Source organism: Cyrtonyx montezumae, unplaced genomic scaffold (genome assembly GCF_038088225.1).
Source record: "Cyrtonyx montezumae isolate F1298 unplaced genomic scaffold, pur_monq_1.0 scaffold_2, whole genome shotgun sequence".
Lineage (NCBI taxonomy): Eukaryota > Metazoa > Chordata > Aves > Galliformes > Odontophoridae > Cyrtonyx > Cyrtonyx montezumae.
In genome coordinates this window covers 24,742,077-24,764,478 of record NW_027071936.1, presented here as the reverse complement: position 1 = coordinate 24,764,478, position 22,402 = coordinate 24,742,077, and the positions used below count along the sequence as shown (strand labels likewise).

The 22,402-nt window shown below is 40.9% G+C and overlaps 1 protein-coding gene across 2 annotated transcripts in view; it reads left to right on the top strand.

Moving 5' to 3' along the window:
• The window catches only part of PTPN13 (protein tyrosine phosphatase non-receptor type 13), a 95,489-nt gene that overhangs the window by 36,407 nt on the left and 36,680 nt on the right, over nucleotides 1–22,402 (top strand). For both annotated transcript variants that reach the window (XM_065736649.1, XM_065736648.1), the window contains exons 7-9: nucleotides 9,222–9,785; nucleotides 17,665–17,760; nucleotides 19,591–19,690. In XM_065736649.1, the coding sequence (XP_065592721.1) occupies nucleotides 9,222–9,785; nucleotides 17,665–17,760; nucleotides 19,591–19,690 (760 nt within the window). The remainder of the gene's footprint in view (nucleotides 1–9,221; nucleotides 9,786–17,664; nucleotides 17,761–19,590; nucleotides 19,691–22,402) is intronic.

The window sequence follows — 22,402 nt, the reverse complement described above, 5'->3', positions numbered from 1 at the left end:
GCCCCTCTTGCCCTAAAATGCTCGACTGTAAGAAGAATATGCTGGTATCAGTATGTGATGTCTCCCACAAATAATCAACTCCATAAATGCATAGTTTTCAGCCACCGCATATTATCTCTCCGCCTATTTACCGCCAGTAAACATTGATCAAAACTTATACAAAAGTTAGGTTGGTGTTATGCTTGAGATGCTCCTCTGTCTTTTAGTTTTGTGTTGCCAGCAACAGTACAGTAAATTGTAGGAACAAAAACAACCCATAGAATTGTCATTGGCAATAGAAACTGCAGAAATTTGATGCAAGGCTGGCAAGTCCTTGCTTTTCTTATTATAATTCTTATAAGACAAGCATTGGATTAGGATTCTTTTTGGTATAGAAATGGTATGTCAATATTTGCAAGCTCTTCCACTACACAAGCATGTGTTCAGGAAAAGTGTCTGGTACAACTGCCTCCTCCTTTTCTGGCACAATTACACTGCTCTGACTGCTTTCTCAGAGGCTTGGTGTTTTGGTTCTTTCTTATTGTCTTTTTTCCCAGAATATTTCTGTAGCAATAAGCAGTTCCTGAGGAGTATGGGGTTTAGGATGGATCAATATGGTTGGTTGGATTTGTAAACAATGTCATGCCTTCCTTCCTTAAGCTTTTCAGTTGCTTCCCTGGTTGGTTCCCACCAATTCTGTGAAGATTGTGCCAGAAACTTACTGTTGTTATTCGTTAAATTAATAAATTTTTCCTTGACCCTATTCCATCCCAATTGCTAGTTTCATTACATTTGTGATTTCTTTTCGTGCCTTTAAACTTCTGAGAGTAAGTACTTCTTCCATAGTTCTCACTTTGTACTTCTGTTTTGCTTTTCAAGTGGATTCCCATCATCTGAAGTTTAATTAATAACTTGCTGTGTAGTGCAGCGAAACTTGATGTTAACATATTATCATTTGGCTACTACCTCAAGCTAGGTAGTTTCCATGCCCTCATTTCCATCATCTGTTCTGCTTTTCATCCTGTGATTATCATAAATTATGTCTTGTTAATGGTCAAAATTAATATCCGTTTAGTTCTGAAGACGTAGCAGGGTTGTTTTTAATCTGTTCTCACTGTGTTGTTGACACCATTTTTTCTTTCCTTTGTTCTTTTCACTAATGCTGAACACTTCTACTCTTCTGCTTTTATTTTTTCTTAAGTTCTCTTTTTTTAAGTCTGTTTGTGCTTTGAGGTTTTTGGTTTCTTTTTTTTTTTTCTATTTTGTACAGTTATTCTACCCATGAGTTTCTGGCTAAGCTTTTTGGCATTTTTCTTTTTTTTGATCTTCAGAAGTTATGTTTAACCCATGGTCTTAACTGTATCGTAACAAAGATTTTGTTTAGATTTTACAAAATTGCAGGGATTGGTATTGTAGCTTCACCAGTATCTCCGTGGCTTTCTGCCTCAGGATCAGGTTAAATAACCTCTCTTTTAATGTGGAAACACCTTCTGAGAACTGTGCCTTTTACTCACAAAAATACAGACTAGAAGTTCTAACTGGTGTTTTCCTATCAGATCAAGATTATTCTTCCCTGTTATCCTGGCTTTCTTTGAGTCACTTAGTACGTATAACTGTGCTTATGAGATAAGTGAGAGGTGTTGTTTTTCATTTAATTAATGCAGAATTTGGTGAGGATACAAATATTTGGTGTCTGGGCACTGAAGGGCTGTGGAGCTGGACACTGACCTCTGCGTGCCCACTTGCCTCTGGCTCTACCTGGAACTTCTGTAGTGCTGGGCAGACCAAGTTCCTGTAGTGTGCGCATCTGTGAATTCTCTGAGTCAGGGAAGAACAACTAAAGTTGCTTTGCCAAAAATTCTGCTCTTTGGGGCAGAATCGAGTTAGCTGCAGTAAATTCAACACAGGATTTTAAGCAGCCTCAGCCAAAGTCAGTTTTTGCTTTCTGAAATCCTTTCATTTATTTGTTTGTTTGTTTATTTGTTTGTTTGTTTGTTTTCCCTGGGAACATCACGTTGTCTTAACAGACCTAACTAAACCTAATCTTTCCTCAAACACTACTTGGGAAATGAAGTGAGCTTGATAACCCCCAGACTGAAGTTGGCCGAATAGTTCTGTTTCCTCTTTCTTTCATGTTAAGCTCAAGCACTTGCATGTTCAACATTACAGGTGGTGTGGGACACAATGAATGTTTGTGCATCACTGCTCACATGCAAATATTGGCTTGTTTGCATCCTCTCAAGCCCCATTTTGAAGGTGTGGGTTATTAATAACTGACTTTTCCTATTTTTGTCACAATATCTTCTAGTGACTATATGCTTTTAGTGACAATTTGGGGATTTGCTTCTTTTCCCTCTTCTGTTAGAATAAAGAAAAATTGTTTTTTGTTATTTGTGCCTTTATTTTCAGAAAAGGAGATGAATTGAAGTCTGCTGTTCCTTATTTTTTTTTTTAATGTTTGGTGTGTTCTTCTTCCATCCCAGTTTGTTTCAGTTTCTCTGTACCTGCAGAACTCCAATTACTTTTCTCTTTTGCCATATAGGGCTTAGACCTGTCCTGGTTCCCCCTAAACTTCTCCAGTGTATCTTCTGACTAGAGCTCTGTTCCCTGATGCGTTTTACTGCCGTCATCTTAATTCTCTGTATTTCCATCTTAGATTTATGCCTTAATCTCCACTTAGTCCTCAGGGAATGTGGAGTGTCAGTACACCGCAGAACAGAACTGAACAAAATGTCCACATAACCAAAGCAGCTGTAGCTATTTTCAGTTCCACTTGGCAAAATATACTGAGCTTTGTATTTGAATGTTAGGAGACCCAGTGAAAGGGGTCTTTGGGGTTAATGAGTGACAGCTCTCATTGTATTTAGGTCTATTTAGTGCTGGGTTGTTTCTTTTTCTGCAGCAGTGTGCTGTTTTACTGGTGCTAGTTCTGTTCATGTGAATACAGATCAGCTACCCCGAGGGTACAGCATTTAGATTTCTGGAAAAGGGAGGTATGGAATGTTGTACTGATCCCACTGACAATGATCTCACAGAGTGAGCAGCCACAAGAAGACCAGATTACAGCTTAAGAAAAGCTGTAATAGTATGGGAAAAGGAAACCAAAAACAACTCAGAAAAGTACAGAGCCTTCTATTGTCACTGTACTTTTCTGCAGTTGTGTATACTTGAAATAAATGCCTCTTTTTCCAATTGCAAAGTAGCCAACTCTTGCAAAGGTAGAAAGTTACTGTATTAGTACTGGTTGGACTTTTTCCAGTAAGTCAGAAGTTATGTCCAACATTCTTCTCACGACTGGTCATCAGCTGGATTTAACTCCATTCACCACCACTCTCTGGGCCCGGCCATCCAACCAGTTTCATACCTAGCAGAGAATGTATCTGTCTAAGCCATGGGCTGCCAGCCTCTCCAGAAGAATACTGTGGAAGACAGAGTCTTCCTAAAGTCTAGATAGACCACATCCACAGCCTTTATCTCTTGTGTAAGTCAGATCACCTTGTCATAGAAGTAGAACAAGGTGGCCAAGCAGGATCTGCTCTTCATGAACCTATGCTGGCTGGACATGATCCCTTAGTTGTCCCACACATGCTCTCCTCCAGGACTTTCCCTGATACCAAGGTCAGGCTGACAGGCCTGTAGTTCCCTGGATCCTTCTTATGATCCTTTTTGTAGATGGGCATCGTGTTAGCAAGTCTCCCGTTATCTGGGACTTTCCTGGTTGACTAGGACTGCTGATGGTTTATGGAAATGGTGGACTGCTTTGACTTGGCATTTTTTAGGAGTCTTGCATAGCTAAGAAATACAAAAAGAGGGTTGAAAATAAAGCTGCAGTCATTTTCATAGTAAAAGGCTGAGCAGAAGTCTTAATGGGACAGGTGACTTGTCTGATGTTCACTGGAGTGAAATGCTGTTGAGTCATTGCTAAATTGGATTTAGAGAGGATTGTCAATGTATGGAATAGCTGTCAGAGAAAAAAAATAGCACAGAGCAGAAGGATTTATTATAAATTTTAAGACCATCAAAACATTGCTATGAACATCTAGCTTCGTTTTGCTTCTTAGTTGTGTAAGGTTGTTTTTCCAGTCCATGGTCATCTGAAATGACAATTGCTGGGGCTGTTTCTCTTGGCTTAGAACAAACATACTGAAATATTCACTTGTTGAAATTAGATACCTAGCTCTCCTTATATATACCAGGGTTGAATAATTTCAGTTATTTATTTCTGTTTTTACATCTTAGATATGATTCTTAAATATCTTTGTGTTCATATTCTCCCCAGTTAAATTTATTTTCTGTCTCTTTTATGACTCAATTTTTGTGGTTATTTTGGTGAATAAACTGTATTGCGGGGCTGACTGCAGAAGTAATTTATTCTAAATTAATATTACAGAACATTTGTTTAGTTGAGTCTTACTCAGAACACAGTGTTTAGGAACTGACTTAGCCAGCAGAAACAAAAATGGTAAAACCTGATGTGAGTCATCTGAACTTAGGAGTTGTTATTAAAGCTTCCTATTCAAAACACTGTAGGCATTGAAAGTCTTAAAGAATTATTTGTGGAAGTTGTTTGATATAGTTCTTTTGGTGTGACAGCAGGGTGAGTAATTTTCAAACTCTCCCAAATATGAAGCAAGAATTTATTTCCCAGCTCCTTGCCATTAGAAAAACAGAATTGTGTGAGTAGAATACAATTGCAAGAAATCGGTAAAACAAAACAGACACTTGATGAAGGCTTTATTTTATTTCTCCATTATTTCACCATTAGGAAACCAATGCTGTTTTCATACAGTATATGTATGCACCCAGCAGTGCTGTGACTGGTGGTGGTAAAAGTCTTTCAGCTGAAGTGTAATGGCTGCAGTGTTAATGAGCGCTGGAAGTGTTGCTAGTGGGCAAACGCAGACTGCCTTGTACAAAAGGAGAAAGGGACATGAAGATCAGGGAGTAAACCAAACTGGAAATGTAAAATACTGTGTCAGTGCAGAAAATTGGCTGTGGAACTGAGTTTCTCCTGGGAAATGCAGAAAGGGAAAAGCAGGGTTGCCCTTTGGCCTCATTGAAAAAGGAATCAACACACACGTCCAGCTCATTTCTTCCTTTACAGAGAAAACATTTTCTCAACAATTAAAAGAAGTAAAAGGAGGAGGCACAGTTCTAGCAGCCAGCCCGCAACCACCTCTGGCTCTGTTGTATTCTCTTGGATCTTAACTGTCCCTGCAAGGACTGCAGATCCAATCCCTCCACCCGTTGCCCACTCACATCTGAAAGACTGATCGCATTGTCTGGGGATAAGGACTTTTATTTTTCTCTTTCCTGCAAATTGACGCTGTGGGAGGTGTTTTGTAAACTTACATATAACCACTTCCTCTTTTCTGACCTCATGGTCTTGTAGCGATAGTCTGCTCTTTCATGCATGTGTGGGCAGCCTCTCTCTTTCTCCCCTCACCCCAGTATTTGTGTATGATGCATGTAAATACCCACAACCAGTGAAAGGCGGCTAGAAAGGCTTTCTGGTTTATACCAACAAAGGATGATCAGAAAGGATTTCAACAGACATGCACTTAATTTATTCTATATAAGTAGATACACTCTGTGTTTGCATGATGATATTTGCACTTGCATAGAATTTGATTGATTGCATGTATGATCAAGCACACAGGTGATTGCAGACAGCCTGAACTGGCTTAGGAGCAGATATAGCTCTCCAGCTCAGGTGAAAATTGCCAAGATTACGGGCAGTTGGAGTGGAGTGAAGATCGGTTTGTAAATAGTGCTACTGTCCAAAAAAAAAAAAGTATGGTTGTGTCTGTAGCTGAAAACAAACTAAGGCAGCAGATCCGTAGTCATGCAGAAAATGTAACTTCTGTCTTTCATACTGGTGTGGAAACTTACATTTTGATATTAGAACCAGAAGGTTGGTGTTGGCTTTTTTTGTGTGAACTCTTGGTGATTAATTGCTATTCTTACAGTATGTATTCTCTCACTATATATTATACTTTGGAATCATACAATTAATATAATTGCATTTGAATTATTTACAGTAATTATAAATAATTGCACTAATGTAAAATCAAGTAGAAGATAAACACCCACAGGCAGTATGTGAAATGGAGAACCCAGGTAGTCTGAGAGTTTGCTTTGGCAGAGAAGTTACTGGGGAAGGGGAAAGCCTTCTTCTTGCCAACACTTCGATGCTGTAGAATCTTAACTGTATTGGTCTGACCTGTCCCTCTTACTGAGATGTAGAGCAGCAGTTCTCTGTCCTGTTACACTAATGGGAACTGTGTGGTGTCAGGTCTTCTTGATGTCTTCTTTAGAGCCAAGGGACTTCAGAAAGGTCTCAAGAGCTTCCATTAGAAATAGAAGCCATTTGCAAAAGGAAGTTTGTAATGGGAATGTTGACAGGCATTAGAATTCAAAGACATAAATGTTTGATTATGCAGATGGTTTCTTTTCGATGCTTAGTATACAGTTTTTTACTGCTAGTCCCTTTTGCCACATGTTTCATCATAAAAGCTGAAAAAATAAATGCAATCATTAAGTTGTATATTTGCTCAATGACTTTGGACTTGTGTATACTGTGGAACTGCAAATAGATGTCAGAGATGTACGGTGTAGTTGCTTTGAAGACTGTGGCATTAAGGAAGCACTGGTGATTCTGGAAGTGTACCATTAGTAGAAAGGTAGAGGTAGGGGCCAAGAGCTGAAAGAGATGTACTGCAGTTGTTTAAGACCTTTTGATACAGGTAACACTGAGGTACTGTGTTGTGCAAGTCCAGAATAAACAGCAAAAGTTCCTCAGTGGTTGGTTTTGTGACTTGGGAAGTCGATAGTACTGCTTGTAGAGTTTAGGAGGAGTAAGAACAGTTATTACAAAAGGAATTGGCTTGGTGTGATTGCTGGTTGCTTCAGACATGATAACCCACTTTGCTCTCTGGTTCCTACAGTTGAATTTCTTCTATGCTGAGAGGCTTTGTATCCTCCAATCTCTGGTGCAAAGAGCAGCAGGGATGCTTGGCTGCTGCGGAGTATAGGCATGAAAATACCATGTTGCTGCTTTGATTGGGTTCGCCTTCTGAAGATGCTCAACTCTGGGTTTTGTTCCCTTTGTCCCTTGGTCTTTTCTTCCCCTCTCTCTAAGCATGATTCTTAAAAACAGATCATGGTGACACTGTGAAGCCATCTAAGGGCAACTCAGTGAAATCAGGTTATGTTGAGGAGGATGGGTCTTGCACAGGTGGGAATGAGAAGGGGAAGGAAGGAAAGAAGAAAGACGTCCACAAAAATGTGATGTTCTCATAGGCAAATACTAAGGTGTGCCGTAGATTTATTTTGGTCATGTATTTAATACTTCAGATTGGGAGCATAGATCAGTGTGGAAGTGAGGTGAGGAACGACCTGTAGGCATCACCAGGCTGCAGAGTGGAAGGGCGGTGTGGAAGTGGAGCTTTTCTTTCCGTGTCCCTTGATGGGACAGCTCATACCCCTTCTCATCACACAATTAGCTGAATCAGCGAGGAAGCTGCAGCAGTGAGTGGTTTCCCAGCCACTGCTATTGAGATAGTGCTCGTGGCCTTCACTTTTCCTCATGAGGAATTCCCTGTTTGGTGGGTAATGCAAGGAGCAGCAAGTCTGCTGCTTCTGAGCCACTGCATGAGAAAGAACAGTTTCTGCTGCGCTCAGGCTGAGAGCTGCATTGCTATAGAGCTGCAGTGTAGTGCAGAGGCTCCTTCTCTATTATATTTGCTTCTCTACTGGCTCTGCTTGTCCACTGCTTTTTCACCTGTATGTAGCAGATCTGGTCTTGCTCCTTTTGATTTGCTTTTTTGGTGTAAGTTATGAAGTGGTGTGTCCCATTGTTTTGAAAGATAAATTCATTCTTGTTGGCAAAAGTTTTGGTTTTATTCTTTTATTCTCTTTACTGTTTTACTATCTGTTGTTTTTGTAGGGATAAGAGGCAGGGAGCATTTTGGTTTGGCTTTCTTTAAGCACCTGCCTTCAGCTTACTATCACAGAGATGGGAAATGAATGCGAAGACCCCCCAATGATAAAGCTCAGATTCCTTAGGCAGTGAGTGTTCTGCAGATTCAGAAGGTTGGACTTCGTAGTGGTATGTGCAATGTATTTGATCAGTGGTAGTTACAAGTAGACTACTGAAGTAAAGTAAACTGCTAAAATAAACCAGATTTTTATATTAGTAATGCATGAATATCAACATTTATGTTTTCCCTACAGGAATAGAAGTTGGACAGTCTCTGATACTGGTCTTTTTTTTGTTTTCTGTGAATTAACTCTAAGTGGTTATTATTATTTTATTCTGAGATCAGAAAGTCCTGGCATGAGCAATAGGCTTCCAGTTCATTTGTGAATATTAAGAAATGTCATTGTACTTACTGATGCTTGTAATTAGTTTTGTAATATTAGGCTTGTGCATTTACAAAATTTTACATCTGAGATAACCTAACTATCAAAACTTTTCAGTGACTGTGATATGGTTCTCTTCTGAGAATACATATTTCTCTGCTAACATTCCACCTCAGGCAATTTCTTCTATTTTGAGAGTTATTTCATGGTAAGGGTGAAGGAGAAGCAGTGTTCACTATGACAAAATTTCGAGTGTGCAGGATCATAGAATCATCCTTCTGACCTTGGAAGCTTTGTCAGTTTTTTGTTCTGGAGCATTCTGCATACTGAGAGACTGTTATCATCAAAACCAGTCATTACAAGAGAAGTTACAGGAAAAGTGGGGATTTTTAAAATACCAAACTGCACCGTCATTCTTCCCTTACTACTGATACTGCTGTAAGGCATCTGTACGTCTGTGGAACAAACCTGGACTTGTTGGGAGGTGATTAAAAATTGCAGATTGTGTGTTTGGGTGTAAGAGGTGAAAGGAGTCGCTGATTTCAGATTGATCATTACACAGTACTTCTGGAGATAGTCCAGACTTAAAAATAGAATTAATGAGAAATAAAGTTTCAACGTGTATCTAGTAGTACTTTTTAATGTTATTGCTGAACTGGGAGTGGCACTAGTTTTTCTTGAGCTCTTCAGGAATAAGATGGAATGTTTCACAGAGCTGAGGTAGTTGGAGTTTTGTCTTTAAGTAATTATCTCAGTGTTGTGCATGACAAAGTCAGTGCCACCTGCACGCTTACTGTATGCTTTCAAGCACGTAATGTGTGTTGCACTCCTCTCTGCTTAATATGACATGACTTATATGAAATGTCTCCTTATTCCAGGAAAAGCTTCAGTGGTCGATGCCCGCGATGAACACAAGACTCATTTCTCTCAACAGACAATGCTTAACAAAGGGCTTAGCAAGTCCATGGGATTTCTGGCCATGAGAGGAACTCAAGGCGAGGAAGATTTTTTCCAGGGCATTTCCTCAGATTACAACTCAGGACAGGAAGATTCTTTCTATCCTTACAGATGTAAAACCAATGAGTTTGAAAACAAAGGTCACCTCCATACAGATGCAGCTCCCAAACGGAAGGTGTGGGCTTCCTCCACAGACTTGCTTTGCACGACCAACAAAGCAGCTGAGAGGGACCATGCTTCAGACTCTCACAGGCACAGTCATCAGTGTGAGACCTTTGCTGTACGGACTTCTACTATGACCAGAAGCAAAGAAGCAAGATACTCCGATGGGAGCATAGCACTGGATGTCTTTGGACCTCAGAAACTGGACCAAACACGCCATGTGCCTGAGACATCAACTTCTGCAGCAATATCGAGTGCCTTTGACAGGATAAGGGAGAGACAGAAGAAGCTGCAGCTTCTGAGGGAAGCCATGAATGTAGAAGGTTTGTGAAGCTTTTAGATGTTCTGAATTATTCCAGTCTCTAAACAGAGATTTCTCTTCATGATTGAGTTCTCTCGTAATGGCTCTTGAAACTACTGAGATTTTACCTTGCCATTCTATTTTTAAGTTAAATCAAACCATTAGAACATTTGTTGCCAACAATAATGGAAGTGCTTGTGCAGATTACTTTCTCAGTAAAGACAGTTGCTCTCTTTAAGTCAGCTAGTATCAAGTGAAATTAGGAAAAAAGGACAATAAAAGGCAACAGTAATTTCCCTTGAAGGAAATTCAGCTATTAGGAATGGATTTATAATCCAGAGAAAAAGAAGCGTGTCACCTGGAGATCTCAGGTTTAGATCTGTATGATTCTGGATAATCCAGTTAAGCCCATAAATATGTAATTTCTTTTAAGTTAAGATCTTTACCTCACTGAGAATAATTATCAGCAAGTTCCCCCAGTTAATTTATAGAACAGGGGGAGAGAAAAAAAGCTTTTGTAATTGTTCTGTGGAAACTTCTGGAAGTATCTTTATGTGGAGTCATATAACGAGAAACCATGAATTTTGTTTGGTTTGAACGTGTGATCTGATTTTCAGGGGTTAAAAATATAGTTCAGCTGAATTGGAAATGAGAGCCAAGTCAGAGCCTGTTCATGATGTGCCAGAAGGTATAACTTACTTATCTAATGTATAAGCAGGAAACGCTGTGTGTACAGAGCTAGCTGAGTGATTTATTTCAATGTGTATAAAGTCCACATAATTGAAAACTTACTTGGCTGTCTTATGACAGAAATAACAACTGTATGATGTAATTTCTGTCTCGTTGTCCTGCTCTGAGATATAAGGACCTTCTCAGGAATATCTCTGTTAAGCAGAGATTGTAAGGTTGAAGTTGCCAAAATCACTCCTGTGGGCATCCACGAGAAGCCTATATTGCAGGTAGTGTGGGAAGTTAATTCTTTCTCTCCTATGCACGCGAGCCTTGTGCTTCGGAAAGAAGGAGCATTATTGACAAGGCATTAGGAGTTTAAAAGCCTGCCATGATTGTTGTACTGACTGTGCAGAAAGGACACGTGGAGGCTTTTTGTGTCCTCATGTTAACATCTTCCGAAGAGGGTTACGTTATCAAGTGAAAGAATTAATGTAGATAGAAGCAGTACTGTAGAGATAACCATTGTTTGTTCAGAATAGAACTTCACCATCTGTAATTACCTACTGACACGTCTGATGGCGCAAAGGGGATGTTTGTGTTTTTGGTTCAAGAGTGTGGAATTGAGGGGGACCATATAATGCTTGTGAGTCACCTCAAAAGTTTAGAGGTAGGAACCTCACAGAGTGCAAGAGGAGGCCACTCCCTGCATTAGGAAAGATAACCAGCTTTGTTGGTCAGGAGTTTGGCTTTGTGCAGGTTGATGTTGCACAACAGCAAAATCAAAAGCTTGGCCAAACCCCTTGATGAGTAAGGCTTTCTCATTCTCAGTCAAACAGATTGGAAGATGGCAGAGAACATAACATGCCTCCTGTGCCTTGCCATCCAAGATGGGTCAGATGTGTGAAACTGCGCAATTCATCCGGAGAATGGGTGAAGGTGCAGTCAGAGCAAACCAGGAACTGGGGTTCTGCAGTCAGGGGAGCTGAATGACAAATCTATACAGGGCAGATGGAAACAGTTGCAATGAGTCACAGCCCATCCTTAGGAATTCACAGTCAGTTGCCTGCTAGAAAAAAGTCTAGGTACTTTCTTGACAGATAATTGGGCTGCAATGTTCTTTTCTGCTCTTGATAGAGGAAGAAGGTACCTTTCACTCTTGTTTTGTAGTGAGAGCTCTGTGTTCATTTTAGGTTCTCCGTTCTTCACTACTTAGAAGTTGGGAGCCAGCGTCTGACTGAATGTGACATTCTAATTAAAACCAATTCAGAGAGGTGTTTAGGAAGATGAATGGGGATGTTTTTTCACATAGGCGTTAGAATGATAGAATCACAGAATGGCTTGGTCTGGAAGGCTAATACAGCACAACCTCATGCAGTAGATGTTGGTGGTGGGGCTGTTTGCAGTCCAGTTGAACCCAGGTCAGGGTTGCACGTCAGGTGTGAGTAAGGCCTGCCTGCAGCTGTAACTTGTTCAGTTTCTGAGCTGTGAAACTGAATTGGACTTGGCAGGTGAAGCTTGGCCAGATATGTGTTCCCTCCTCGATCTACACAGGAATTTAAGTGACACGTGGCTTATTTCTCCCTTAACTTATTTTGAGTAGAGCTGGCAAACTGTTTTGTTATTCACAAGACCTTGAGGAGCTGACTGTCTTGGAAAAAGAGAATGTTCCCATGCTCAGGCTCCGTTACGCCAAGCTTGCACTCAGAGCAGACTTTTACAACCCAAATTATAAACTCATGAAAAGTAATGTTTATAGTGGAAAGAATGACAGAGCTTTAATTACAGCTGTGCTATAGTGGGATTGTTTGTAGTGAGCTACTGACCATCCAGAGTGCACTGTAATCTGCAGCCGGGATGCCTCGGGTGCTGGTGAACTGCTGTCTTTGTGTTTTATCTCAGCACTGTGTTTATCTGCTGTATGCTAAGGAAAGTTTGGGACTTTGTCAGTGCTCAGGTGCCAGAAGGATCCAGCAGACAATTCTGAACGCTAAAAGCAGACTCCAAAATGTGTTTCAATCATGCCAAGAAATGGAAGAATAAGTGCTGTGTCTCAGCTGTGATTGTTCATTCCTATTTTTGTAACAGTTGTGGTGAGCTTTGTTAAAACCAAGCAATTATTGGTACCAAGTGGGCTGATTGTGTTGTTCTCTTAAACCCTGACAATTTTTACTTGGCACCCCTGGCAACAACTCTGCTTAGAGGGAAAATACATTCCGCCTTTTACTTGAGGGAGCAGGGAGCAAGGATTGCAGTGTCCTGGTGCAGGGGCACATGGGGTGGTTTGAGAGCAGTCCTGCAGAGCTGGCTGTGCAGCAAATAGCAGATGAGAGGAGAAACATGGGAGGATACCAAAAACTGGATCTTGATGAAGCTTTGGAATGTGGCTACAGGGGTGGGGGTGTGGGGGTGGTTTGGGAATATTCCCAAGACTTTGTTAAGAGGTTTTGCAGTTGGAGTCATGTGAGTTCCAGAGGCTCAGCTTGGTTTTATCCCTCTCTCTTTTTACCTTTGATTTTTCTTCTACTGAAAACCTGGATGATGTGTTCTTTTTTATTTTCTCATGGAGTCAACAAGAGCAGATGGTAGTGTTCTGTGCCTCCAGAGATCAGCCTGTCGGATGTATTTATCTTACCAACAGCGTTAATTACTGTGCAGACTCATCCAGACCCCATTTCTAAAGCTTCCATGATATGGCTGTTGTGTTTGGGTTGGGAGCGATGAGTGGATACTCCCATCTGTCTGGGGGTACTCCACACGTTCCCAATTTTAAAAACTCCCATAGTTTGAAGCTGCTTTTGTGAATGAAAAAAGACCGGATGAAATTTAACAAAAGCAAGTGTAGAGTCTTGCACCTAGGGAGGAATAATTGCTTGTACCAGTACAGGCTGGGAGATGACCTGCTGGAGAGGAGCTCTGTAGAGAGCGACCTGGTGTAGGGGACCTGCTTTGGCAGGGGGGTTGGACTCGATGATCTCTTGAGGTCCCTTCCAACCCCTATGATTCTATGTCTGCAGGAAAGCAGACAGTGCGTGCAGATGAGAGACCAGAACTGGGGAGCTGCTGGAGAAGTGGTGAAGTGGGAGATGGGGTTTAGCACAGAAGAGGAACAGCTTCCCTACTGACTCATCTCTGTGAATCCAGTGAAATGCAGACTTCTTTCAGTTGGATTGTTTTTGCTCAATTATTCTGTATGTGGAAATACGAGTCACCCACGGTGATGTACGCAGTGTGCATGCGGAAGCATACAGAGGCTCAGTTGACACATGTCTTACCATCAGCATGCTGTAGAATGATTCAAATGCAGTGGTGGTTCAAGGAGCTGTCATGTGGTTGGTATGTCCGGTGTGGGTTGAGTTCAGCTAGAGCTGTATTCACAAATCATGGTCGTGAAGCTGAAGGGGTGGGATAATGATCTGCTGTTACCTAAGGAAACCTTCAATCACAAATTATACTGAGTCTATGGTAGCTGGGTTTTCATGGAAGAAAATTTACGTGGCAATCTAAAGGACATAGTTTATTATAAAGTATAAAACAGACCTTGTAATTCCATCACTGCCCTGCAAGGTGGCAGGTGTTGTCTGCTGACACATCCCCAGCAGTTCACACTGTCTGGGAACAGGTTTGGGATTATCTCAGTCTAACAGAACATTTAAAAACAAACAGAAGCCAAAGCAGGCTGTTTGTTGGACTTTCAGGCTGTGTGTGAGTGTGTGTTTCTGCGTGCAAAACTCATCCTGGCTGTTACGATCAAGATCCAGAAAAGAATGATGGGAGGCATCGAGTTCTTGCTGCCCTTCACCTTTCCAGCCCTGAAAATGTGTGGGATTGGCAGTTGTACACAGTTCTGGCACTTATACACAGCTCTGCTTCTGTCTGTTGCCCAAGATGGTGCCAGGCCCTGTGTAACAGATGGCCATTAGATTCCCTGGGAGGTCTGAGTGGTGACATGGTTGGTATGCACAGCACAGATTTTCTGCTCAGAGCATGGTAACTGTATATTAAAAACAAGGGTTGAGGCTGCTCTCCTGGAGGAACGGTGGATGGATTTCTGCCCTTGGCTGTTTGTCAGGATGGATCTTCACTGGGGATTCAGCCTGGGTCTCTATGCTCTTCCCACTACACCTGTGCTGTTGTGCCTTGTGTAAGGCTGGTTAGAAGGAAAGAGGAGAAAGAAGAGTGAACGTGACTCCAGCCTATTTGCTAAACCCTTGTGAGGGAAGCACATCCCAGGCCCTCCTCAAAGGATTGTTAATGTGTTTTAAATGATACAGTAATAAAACTCTCAGTTAACAAAGACACGTACCGCTAAAACCAGCAGACCAGACAAGCACTCTTTCACAGAACTGCTCTTTTAACTGTGCCATCATCTCAGTCCTTTTCCTTCTCAGTACAACCAGTCATAATTTTGCAATAATATGTATTTGAAAACCAGTGTATCTAATGTGACTCATGTGCTCGGGATAATGACATTCCAAGTTGAACGCGGTTCTTTGATTTCTGCTGCAGTTGGCCGAGACAAGGCTTTCTGTAAATAACATGTCTGGACTCGCAAGCCTTGCCCTGCACAAATACTGTGTTTTGTTAATTTGTGCTAGGTGAGGTGCCTGTGGGTTGTGTTCTGCTGCCTTCCATGGGGAGGTGGAAAAAGTACCGCTGCAGCACTGAGCAACGCAGCCTGGGCTCTTTGCTCATCCTGCATTGGGTGGTATCTGGTGTTAGCTTCAGCTGTATCACAGATTTTACAATGGACGTTGTAGTTGTGGACTCTTAGAACACACTGAAATTCAGAAGGAGTTTTTTTGTTTTATTGTTATTTTTTCTTTCCTCTGAAGTATAAAATGACCAAGGATGTTCTGATAAGAGACTGTCTTCTGTGTAACATATAGGAAAAGCAACTGGTAGAATAAGTTTTGCTACAGTTTGCTTGATGTTTCTAGGAGTTAAATCAATCCTACACTCTCTCCTTAGTCACTACATATAAAACAACAGGGTTGTTAAAAAAAAAAAAATCCCTGGGACAACTGTGGATTGTGGAAAGAAGTTCTTTATTGCCTTCATTAGCTCTTGTGGATTTCATCTTTCATCTTCCCACCAAATGGGTTGGAAGCTCATCCTTGTTTTTGAAACTATTGCATGAAGAACTGAACTTTACCTCGATCCCAGAGTCAGGATTCATGACCTCTGGAAGCTGGCCCTTAATTAGATGGAGTATGGTTTGGCCATGATTTAAGTTCTCTGAAGTTAAATCTCAGTGTGATATGTTAAAATCAAAGAGAATGTGCTGAGGAATGAAAGCAGCATGAGTTATTTGGTGATTTTTTTCCAAGCACAGTAGATGTAGTAAGTAGACTCAGTATTGAATCCAGTGCTTGCAGGTCTGCCTTGCATGTATTGCCTGTGCCCCTGGCAAAGATCTCACGTGGTCAGGATGTGTGCACCTATTGCATCAACAGCTGAGAGCTGGGAGCTGCTGCCAATGAGGTGATGCCCCACAGCAATCAGATCAGGACTCTGACTGCACTGTCTTTGGCTTGAGAGCTCAGCTCTGGGCTCCTGCTTTAAAGTTTTACATGGATTTTGTGCAGAACACCATGTCTCAAAGGAGCAGGCTGGAGGCACAGTATGTGTGTTGTTCAGGAAGCCCAGCTGCTGACTGGGTGGAAAAAAGATCTGCTCAAAATCTCATTTTATACTTTACTGTGCCCTTCCTTCCCTCTTGCTTCAAAGCCAGTCAGCAGACTTGCAAGATCAGCAGTCAATAAAATTGATGGAAAAGAGGAGATCTGTTTTCATTTAAGTGTTTCTTCTCTGTAGCTGCAATATTGTGGTAGAGCGGATGCTTCATTTGAAGGGCTGGGAGAATTGTAACAATACTCAGCAAAAGGCTCCCTACCAAATTGGGCTTTATTTCCCTATTGAGTCAAGTAATGGCTAGTTTGATGGTGAATTTCTTTGCTGTAAAATCCAGGGTGCTGAAGTAGCAGTTGTGAAAGGGAAGGGGATTTTAGTGCTGGACTCTCAAGATAGAGTGCTTGCTTTGCTGAAAAAAGCTGCTCCTTGTACCCAAACAAGGCATCTGAGCTTGCCAGTTGAGTTTGTTTTCTTCCTTTCTAAACAGAAGATAACTGGTTTTCCATAATAACATTTTTGATACTGGAGGACTTTGTCCATCTCCCTCATTTATTTATTTATTTTCATTTTTTCCTACTGCTTCATGTCATCCCTAGAAGAAGTAAAGCTGTTCCATTTCACTGTTATTTGTGGGTTCTTTGTTAGTTTTGTGTGGTTTGGTTTTGTTGCTCTGTTCTGGAAGGGGGGGAAGTAAAATAAAATGAATTTGTGTTAGAAATGAGCTCTGTTTTCTGGTTGTGCTCTCAACAGCACTGGTTAAAGCAGAAAAGATATTTTCATTATTTTTGTATGATAACCTCATTATTAAGAATTCTTACAGGAGATGTATCACTGGGTTAATAACACCTCTTCCAGCTGTACTTCCTGCTTAGAAACACTCTGCTTGTTCACTGGCCTGCATGTGAGAATGCTTTGGGAGATTGTTGCAAATACTGCAGAGGGATCCTTTCCACTGCCTCCTTTGCTTCAATACATTGAAGAATACAGCAATGGAAGCAACTGAGGCTGTGCTGTTCTGATTTCTCTTTAAATGCAGTTGTTTGTTCTGGTTCAATAAAAGTCCTGGAGAAGCTCATTAATTGATTTTTTTTTTTCCTGTGGATGTTAAACCTGCATGAATTATAATCTTCCAGTTCCTGCTTTCTTGCTGTGGAGGTTTTTCCTTTTTCATAGAGAAGGAACCAGGGGCTGGGTCGTGGTTGTCGCGTTCTGCACTTGAGAGATGTGCACAGACATGTACATCACTTTGGGGTTGGGTAGTAGAGGTTGGTTTTGTTCTGCCTTTTGGTTGTTTCTCTTTATTTGGTTATTTTTAGGGTTTTAACCATCAGTTTTAACCCGGAAGTGATTCTGGGAGGGAGTTAGGAGGAGTGGATCTCCCCAGGCAATCAGGAGAGGGCAGGCAGCCCCCAGAACCCTGGGCTGTGGAGCCAGAAAGGGGCAGCAAAGATTCACTGTGTGTATCCTTGGCTTCCAGGCTCCTAACCACAGAGAGGCATTTGAAATAGTGGGAACAGAGCACATTTCATTGCACTGTTTGATTCTACATTAGAACTGTTGTTCTCTTACTATTCTGATACCCTGATTTCAACTTTCAGAGCCTCTGAGAAGGTACAAGTCATACCACAGTGATGTTTACAGTACTTCGAGTGAAAGTCCATCCATTATTTCTTCAGAAGCGGATTTCAGGCAAGGTAAGATTTATGCTTTAACAAGACAAAACAAAACAAAACAAAAAAAAAAGTGAAGAAAATTGTTTGAAGAAAAACAAAAGAAAAAAGATGAGGGAAGTCTAAATCTGTAGTAGGAGTCTTGATAATTACCACCAGTCTGAAGTTGTAAGATGATCTCATATAATTACATAATTGTGTACAATTCAGCACAATTGGCAGTCTGTGCAGAAATGAGTTTGACATTTCACACTCTGAAAGGGAACTTGTCAGGAAAAAAAAAGGTGGAAATAGTTAACTTCCCTCGAGGACTTGATCTAAATGGCATGCAGCCTTCCCAGGCAAAAAACAGTCAAGCTCTTGCTGGCGCACAGTTGCAGTAAATTGCAAAAGCTTAATGTGGAACATATATGCTTTAATTATTTGGATTTCAGATGGCTTCACTGTAAGAATTAAGAAGTTGATAAGTTATAAGCCAAAAATGTTGATGTAATGAAAAAAAATGTCTCCTTGTATGACGATTTATGTTCGTTCTACAAAATCAGTGGCTTGGCAAAGCAGGAGATGGTGCGAAGGAGTTTTCACTGATGCATGTCATAAGTGTTTCCTTCCCACCATGGATGCGCAGCATGGAAAAGAAATGCTTGAGGTGTTCTTTGGAGTAGTGCTAAAATTGTGAAAAGATGTGAAGAGGAATACAGAGGATGAAACCAATAACCAGCTTGGCAAAGTCATTGTAAGTGGAGGCCATCAGCCATTTTATTGAAATGTAAGAAGAAGATTTCCAGGAAATGAGTACAGCGGCATCATGTGCATCCTATAGGCACTGCTCGACCCAGCCTCTGTACACATTGGTCTCAGCTTTCCTCATGTTTTTGTCTGTCCTCCTAGGAGGCCAGAAGCCTAGTAAGTGGAAGCAGGCAGCAACTAACAATCTTGGTCTTGAGACACAGTTCCTGTAACTCACTTCCATTCCATGTCTTGCTATTCAGACCAGGCTGCTTGTGAATGTCTGCCCAAAGTAAAAAATTTCTGAGGTTTGTACAGGTGCAAGAGAGCTACTTTTGGCTACCTGCACTGCTGGGCTCAGCAAAACAGCTGTAATGTATGTAAAGAATGATTTCAGAGTCTTCATTATCAAGAGCTCTCCTGCTGCCTTTGTTCATTGTGGGTACAATCGGAGACAAAAGCAGAATACTTTGCAAAATCAGATCCTAAATGTAGAATCTTAGTGCTGCTGCAAAGGACTTACCAGCAAAAGAAATGACTTGTCAACAGGAAAGCAGCAAAGTCCAAAAAGAGAAAAGAATGACCACTATTTTGTGAATCATAGAAAAGTGACAGATTTCAGAGACAGAAATTAAACACAAGAGTTCAGCAATATGCTGATTTCGTAACTCCCTTGTGAATTACAGCACTATACTATACCTAGCTGCTCTGATTCTGCTCCAGAGCAGTTTTTTATGGTGTCTCTGCCACTCGTACATTTCATGACTGACAAAGAAACATTTCATGCTGCAAAGATGTCTGTGCAGTTGTGTGTGGTTTTGTGGTTTTGATTGGATGGGGTTTTCTTGTTTTTTGTTTTGCTTTTTAATTAGGCTTATTTTAGCATTCTTCCTCAAAGAGCTTGTGGTATTGTAACCTTCATTGGAGGAAGCAGTAAGATCTCTGAGAACAGAAATGACTGCATAATGGCTGTGTGTGTAGTATCTGGAACATAGAAACCAGATTCCTTCTAAGTTGTCTTTGATTAAAATCTTATTAATCTCTGCTAAGTCCTTAATTTTAGATGGGATTGCTCCTTATGCTTTGTTGCCTAGTCCTATACTAATTTGTCTTTTGGTTTGCCAGTGAGAAGAAATGAAGGATTCAAGAGAGATGATGCCAGTGGTGCTTTGCCAGGTGCTGATGATATCTCCACATCAAGTCAAGCTCATTCTCAGAGGGCAAGGTAAACCATGTGAAAGCAATATGTCTTGGAATGCTCAGTCTCTATCAGAGAGATTACTGTAAAATCTGCAAGCAAATTTTTCATGAGCTTCTGTGTAACATTAGTAAACTGCGTGTTGTACTCAGAAGCTAAAAGCATTTCAGAAATGAATACTGCAGTTAGTATAAGTCTCATTGTACACTGTTGTATAGAGGTAACTATACCAGCCAGGAGTCTAAACTCAGCTCCTGTATTTATTCGAGACAGGGTTACACTCTGTCTTGCTGTGTCTCATAGAGGTCAGAGCTTATGTTCTGCTTGGAAATACTGAAATCATTTGTATTCCAATTATACTTTTCTAAAAGTTTTAGAAAGTATTGATATCAGTAAGTATTATTTTGAAATGTGCTCACTTAATAATGGAAGTATGGTATATAATTGCTTTAAAATTAGCCAGCAGCTGTCCATGCAGTTGCTTCTTCTGACAAGCACTTGGTTTCTGTTGGTGTTCCATGATTGTCTTTTTGCATTTGTATAACCTCAGCACTTACTGGGCAGGCCCAGTTAGTAACAACTTGTGCTTTCTGAATTGCCTTTTACCATTACATATATTGGAATATTGAGTCCGTACATCGTTGTGTTTTGTTTTGTTTTAAATTTATTTTTCAAACGCTGTTCATCAGTATTGCTTTAAAAGTGGGTTCTACTTTGTAACTACACCTTAGCACAGCAGCAGGTGCTGTGACCATACCTGCTGGGTTTTGTGAGTGCTTCCATTGGGAGTGTTTGAGCATCCTTCAGATGTGGACCTTTGAGATGGAAAATGTTCTTTTAGTCTCTGTCAGATGCTGAGTCACCTTGGAGTACTTGATCAAAATGATTGAAATTGCTTTTATTGTGGAAATAGGGAAGACTTGGACCTGTTTCTTCAGTGCAACAATAACAGCCATCTCAACAGACTTCTGTTTTGTTTGGGATTGCTCAGAATAGCCCAATATTTTAGGAAACATAACTTTTTATCATGGTGTTTCAGGGTACATTTGGATCTGAGAGACAGAATGTCTCGGGAGCAGAGGCAAGCAAACCATGCACTCAGACCAGCACAGAGGGCTATGGTTTACATTCAGCATACACACACTCAGCACACACAGGTATCCATTTCAGATGATCCCTGTAAGTGGAAAACAGAAACTCCTTAAGCAAATGCACTATTACTTACCAACCTTCTAGAGACAGCAAACCACTGAGAAGGAGAGAGGCGGAACATGCTGTTGTCTCCTCCTTCAAAGTGCACCTTCCTCTCTCTCCCACTGCTGCCTCTCTCCTGCTTTTATTCTCCCCGAGGTATGCAAGGTTTTTTCCACTTTCACACTGTACCCGTGCAGCCAATACATGGTACAGAGCCCAAGTGGAATACCTGCTTGCAAAACAAGTCTTTGTAAAAACAAGTAAAACTGCCAAGGTCAGCTCTCTCTACAATATAAGATATTTGCAGCTTACAGACACGAATATCAGTTCCCTTAAAGCTGTCAGAATACTTGGTTCCATCCCAGGATCATTCTTCTCTGACCATGGAGATTAAAATGAAGATTGAAACATCTGTTTCCACAGTGGTTTTGAATTCAACCCATGGAAGCTGCCAGTTCAATACTAAGGCTGTACTTAAGAATGAACCAGCAGTAATTGGTGGTTGCTGATAGAAAACTTCTGTATCTGTTTGCAAGACATTTCAGAAACTGACTGTAGTGTGTGATATGGAAGCAAGTCATACTGCTGTCAATGAATCAGGCCCATTACGGAAGTGGAAGTGCAACCGTTAAATGTTGCAGACTTTCTCATGGCTCATTTTACGATGTATTGTTTCACTAGATATTGCTCTTTTAAGCCTGGTGCCTTTAATGGAGCTTGTTTGTGTACATGTGGAATCCTGAAGAAAAATTCTGCTCTGTTTGCTCAGCTTGGCATCATCTTCTGCTTAGCAATGATGTGAATTTTACACTGATATAACTCCTACAGTCTTTCTCCAAGGCCTGGTATTCATTTTAAGTCTGCTGGTGTTGCTTGGCTTCACATCTGTGCCTATGCTAAAAGATATTGTTCAATAGCTGTGCGGAAAAAAGGCATAGGAGGGTACCACAAGTTCCTTACTGATTTCCATGCTTGTCCCCTCATTTCCTTAAGCTAAAAAAAAAAGCTTTTTCTACTGAAGTACCACGTGAGTAATTATAGTCTAGATTAAAAAGAAAGGCTCAAGTCTTGAAAACGAACTTTACATTTTTGTAGACTCATTGCAAAACAGTAAAGCAGCTAGGAGTTCCTAGTGTTGTTCCTACAATGATAGTTTGATAGTATCTCTATTAATTACATGAGCTGAATGGAAAGCAGGGCTGGCTGGCTCCTTCTTCATCATTCTCCAACTGCTGTTAAAGCTTTGCAGTTTTGTGCAGTGTAGAAAGGAGTGCCTTCAAAGACGGAAACAGAATTGAGCAGGGACATTTCTAGGGAAGTAATGCACTGTTTGCATCCAGAATATTGCACGTTGCTTCTTCAGAATGTTCTGTGCTGCAGAAGACCAAGGCTCTTCTGACTTCAGAAACACAAGTAAAGTACTTGCTGAAAAATAGTTCTAAGAAGCACATTCTCAGAGGTTTGGAGATTTTGGCTCATCATTTGATTTCAGGGGCAGTTTTTGACTGAATCCCCTGCTTGAATCCTTTCAGGAGCTGGGAGCAG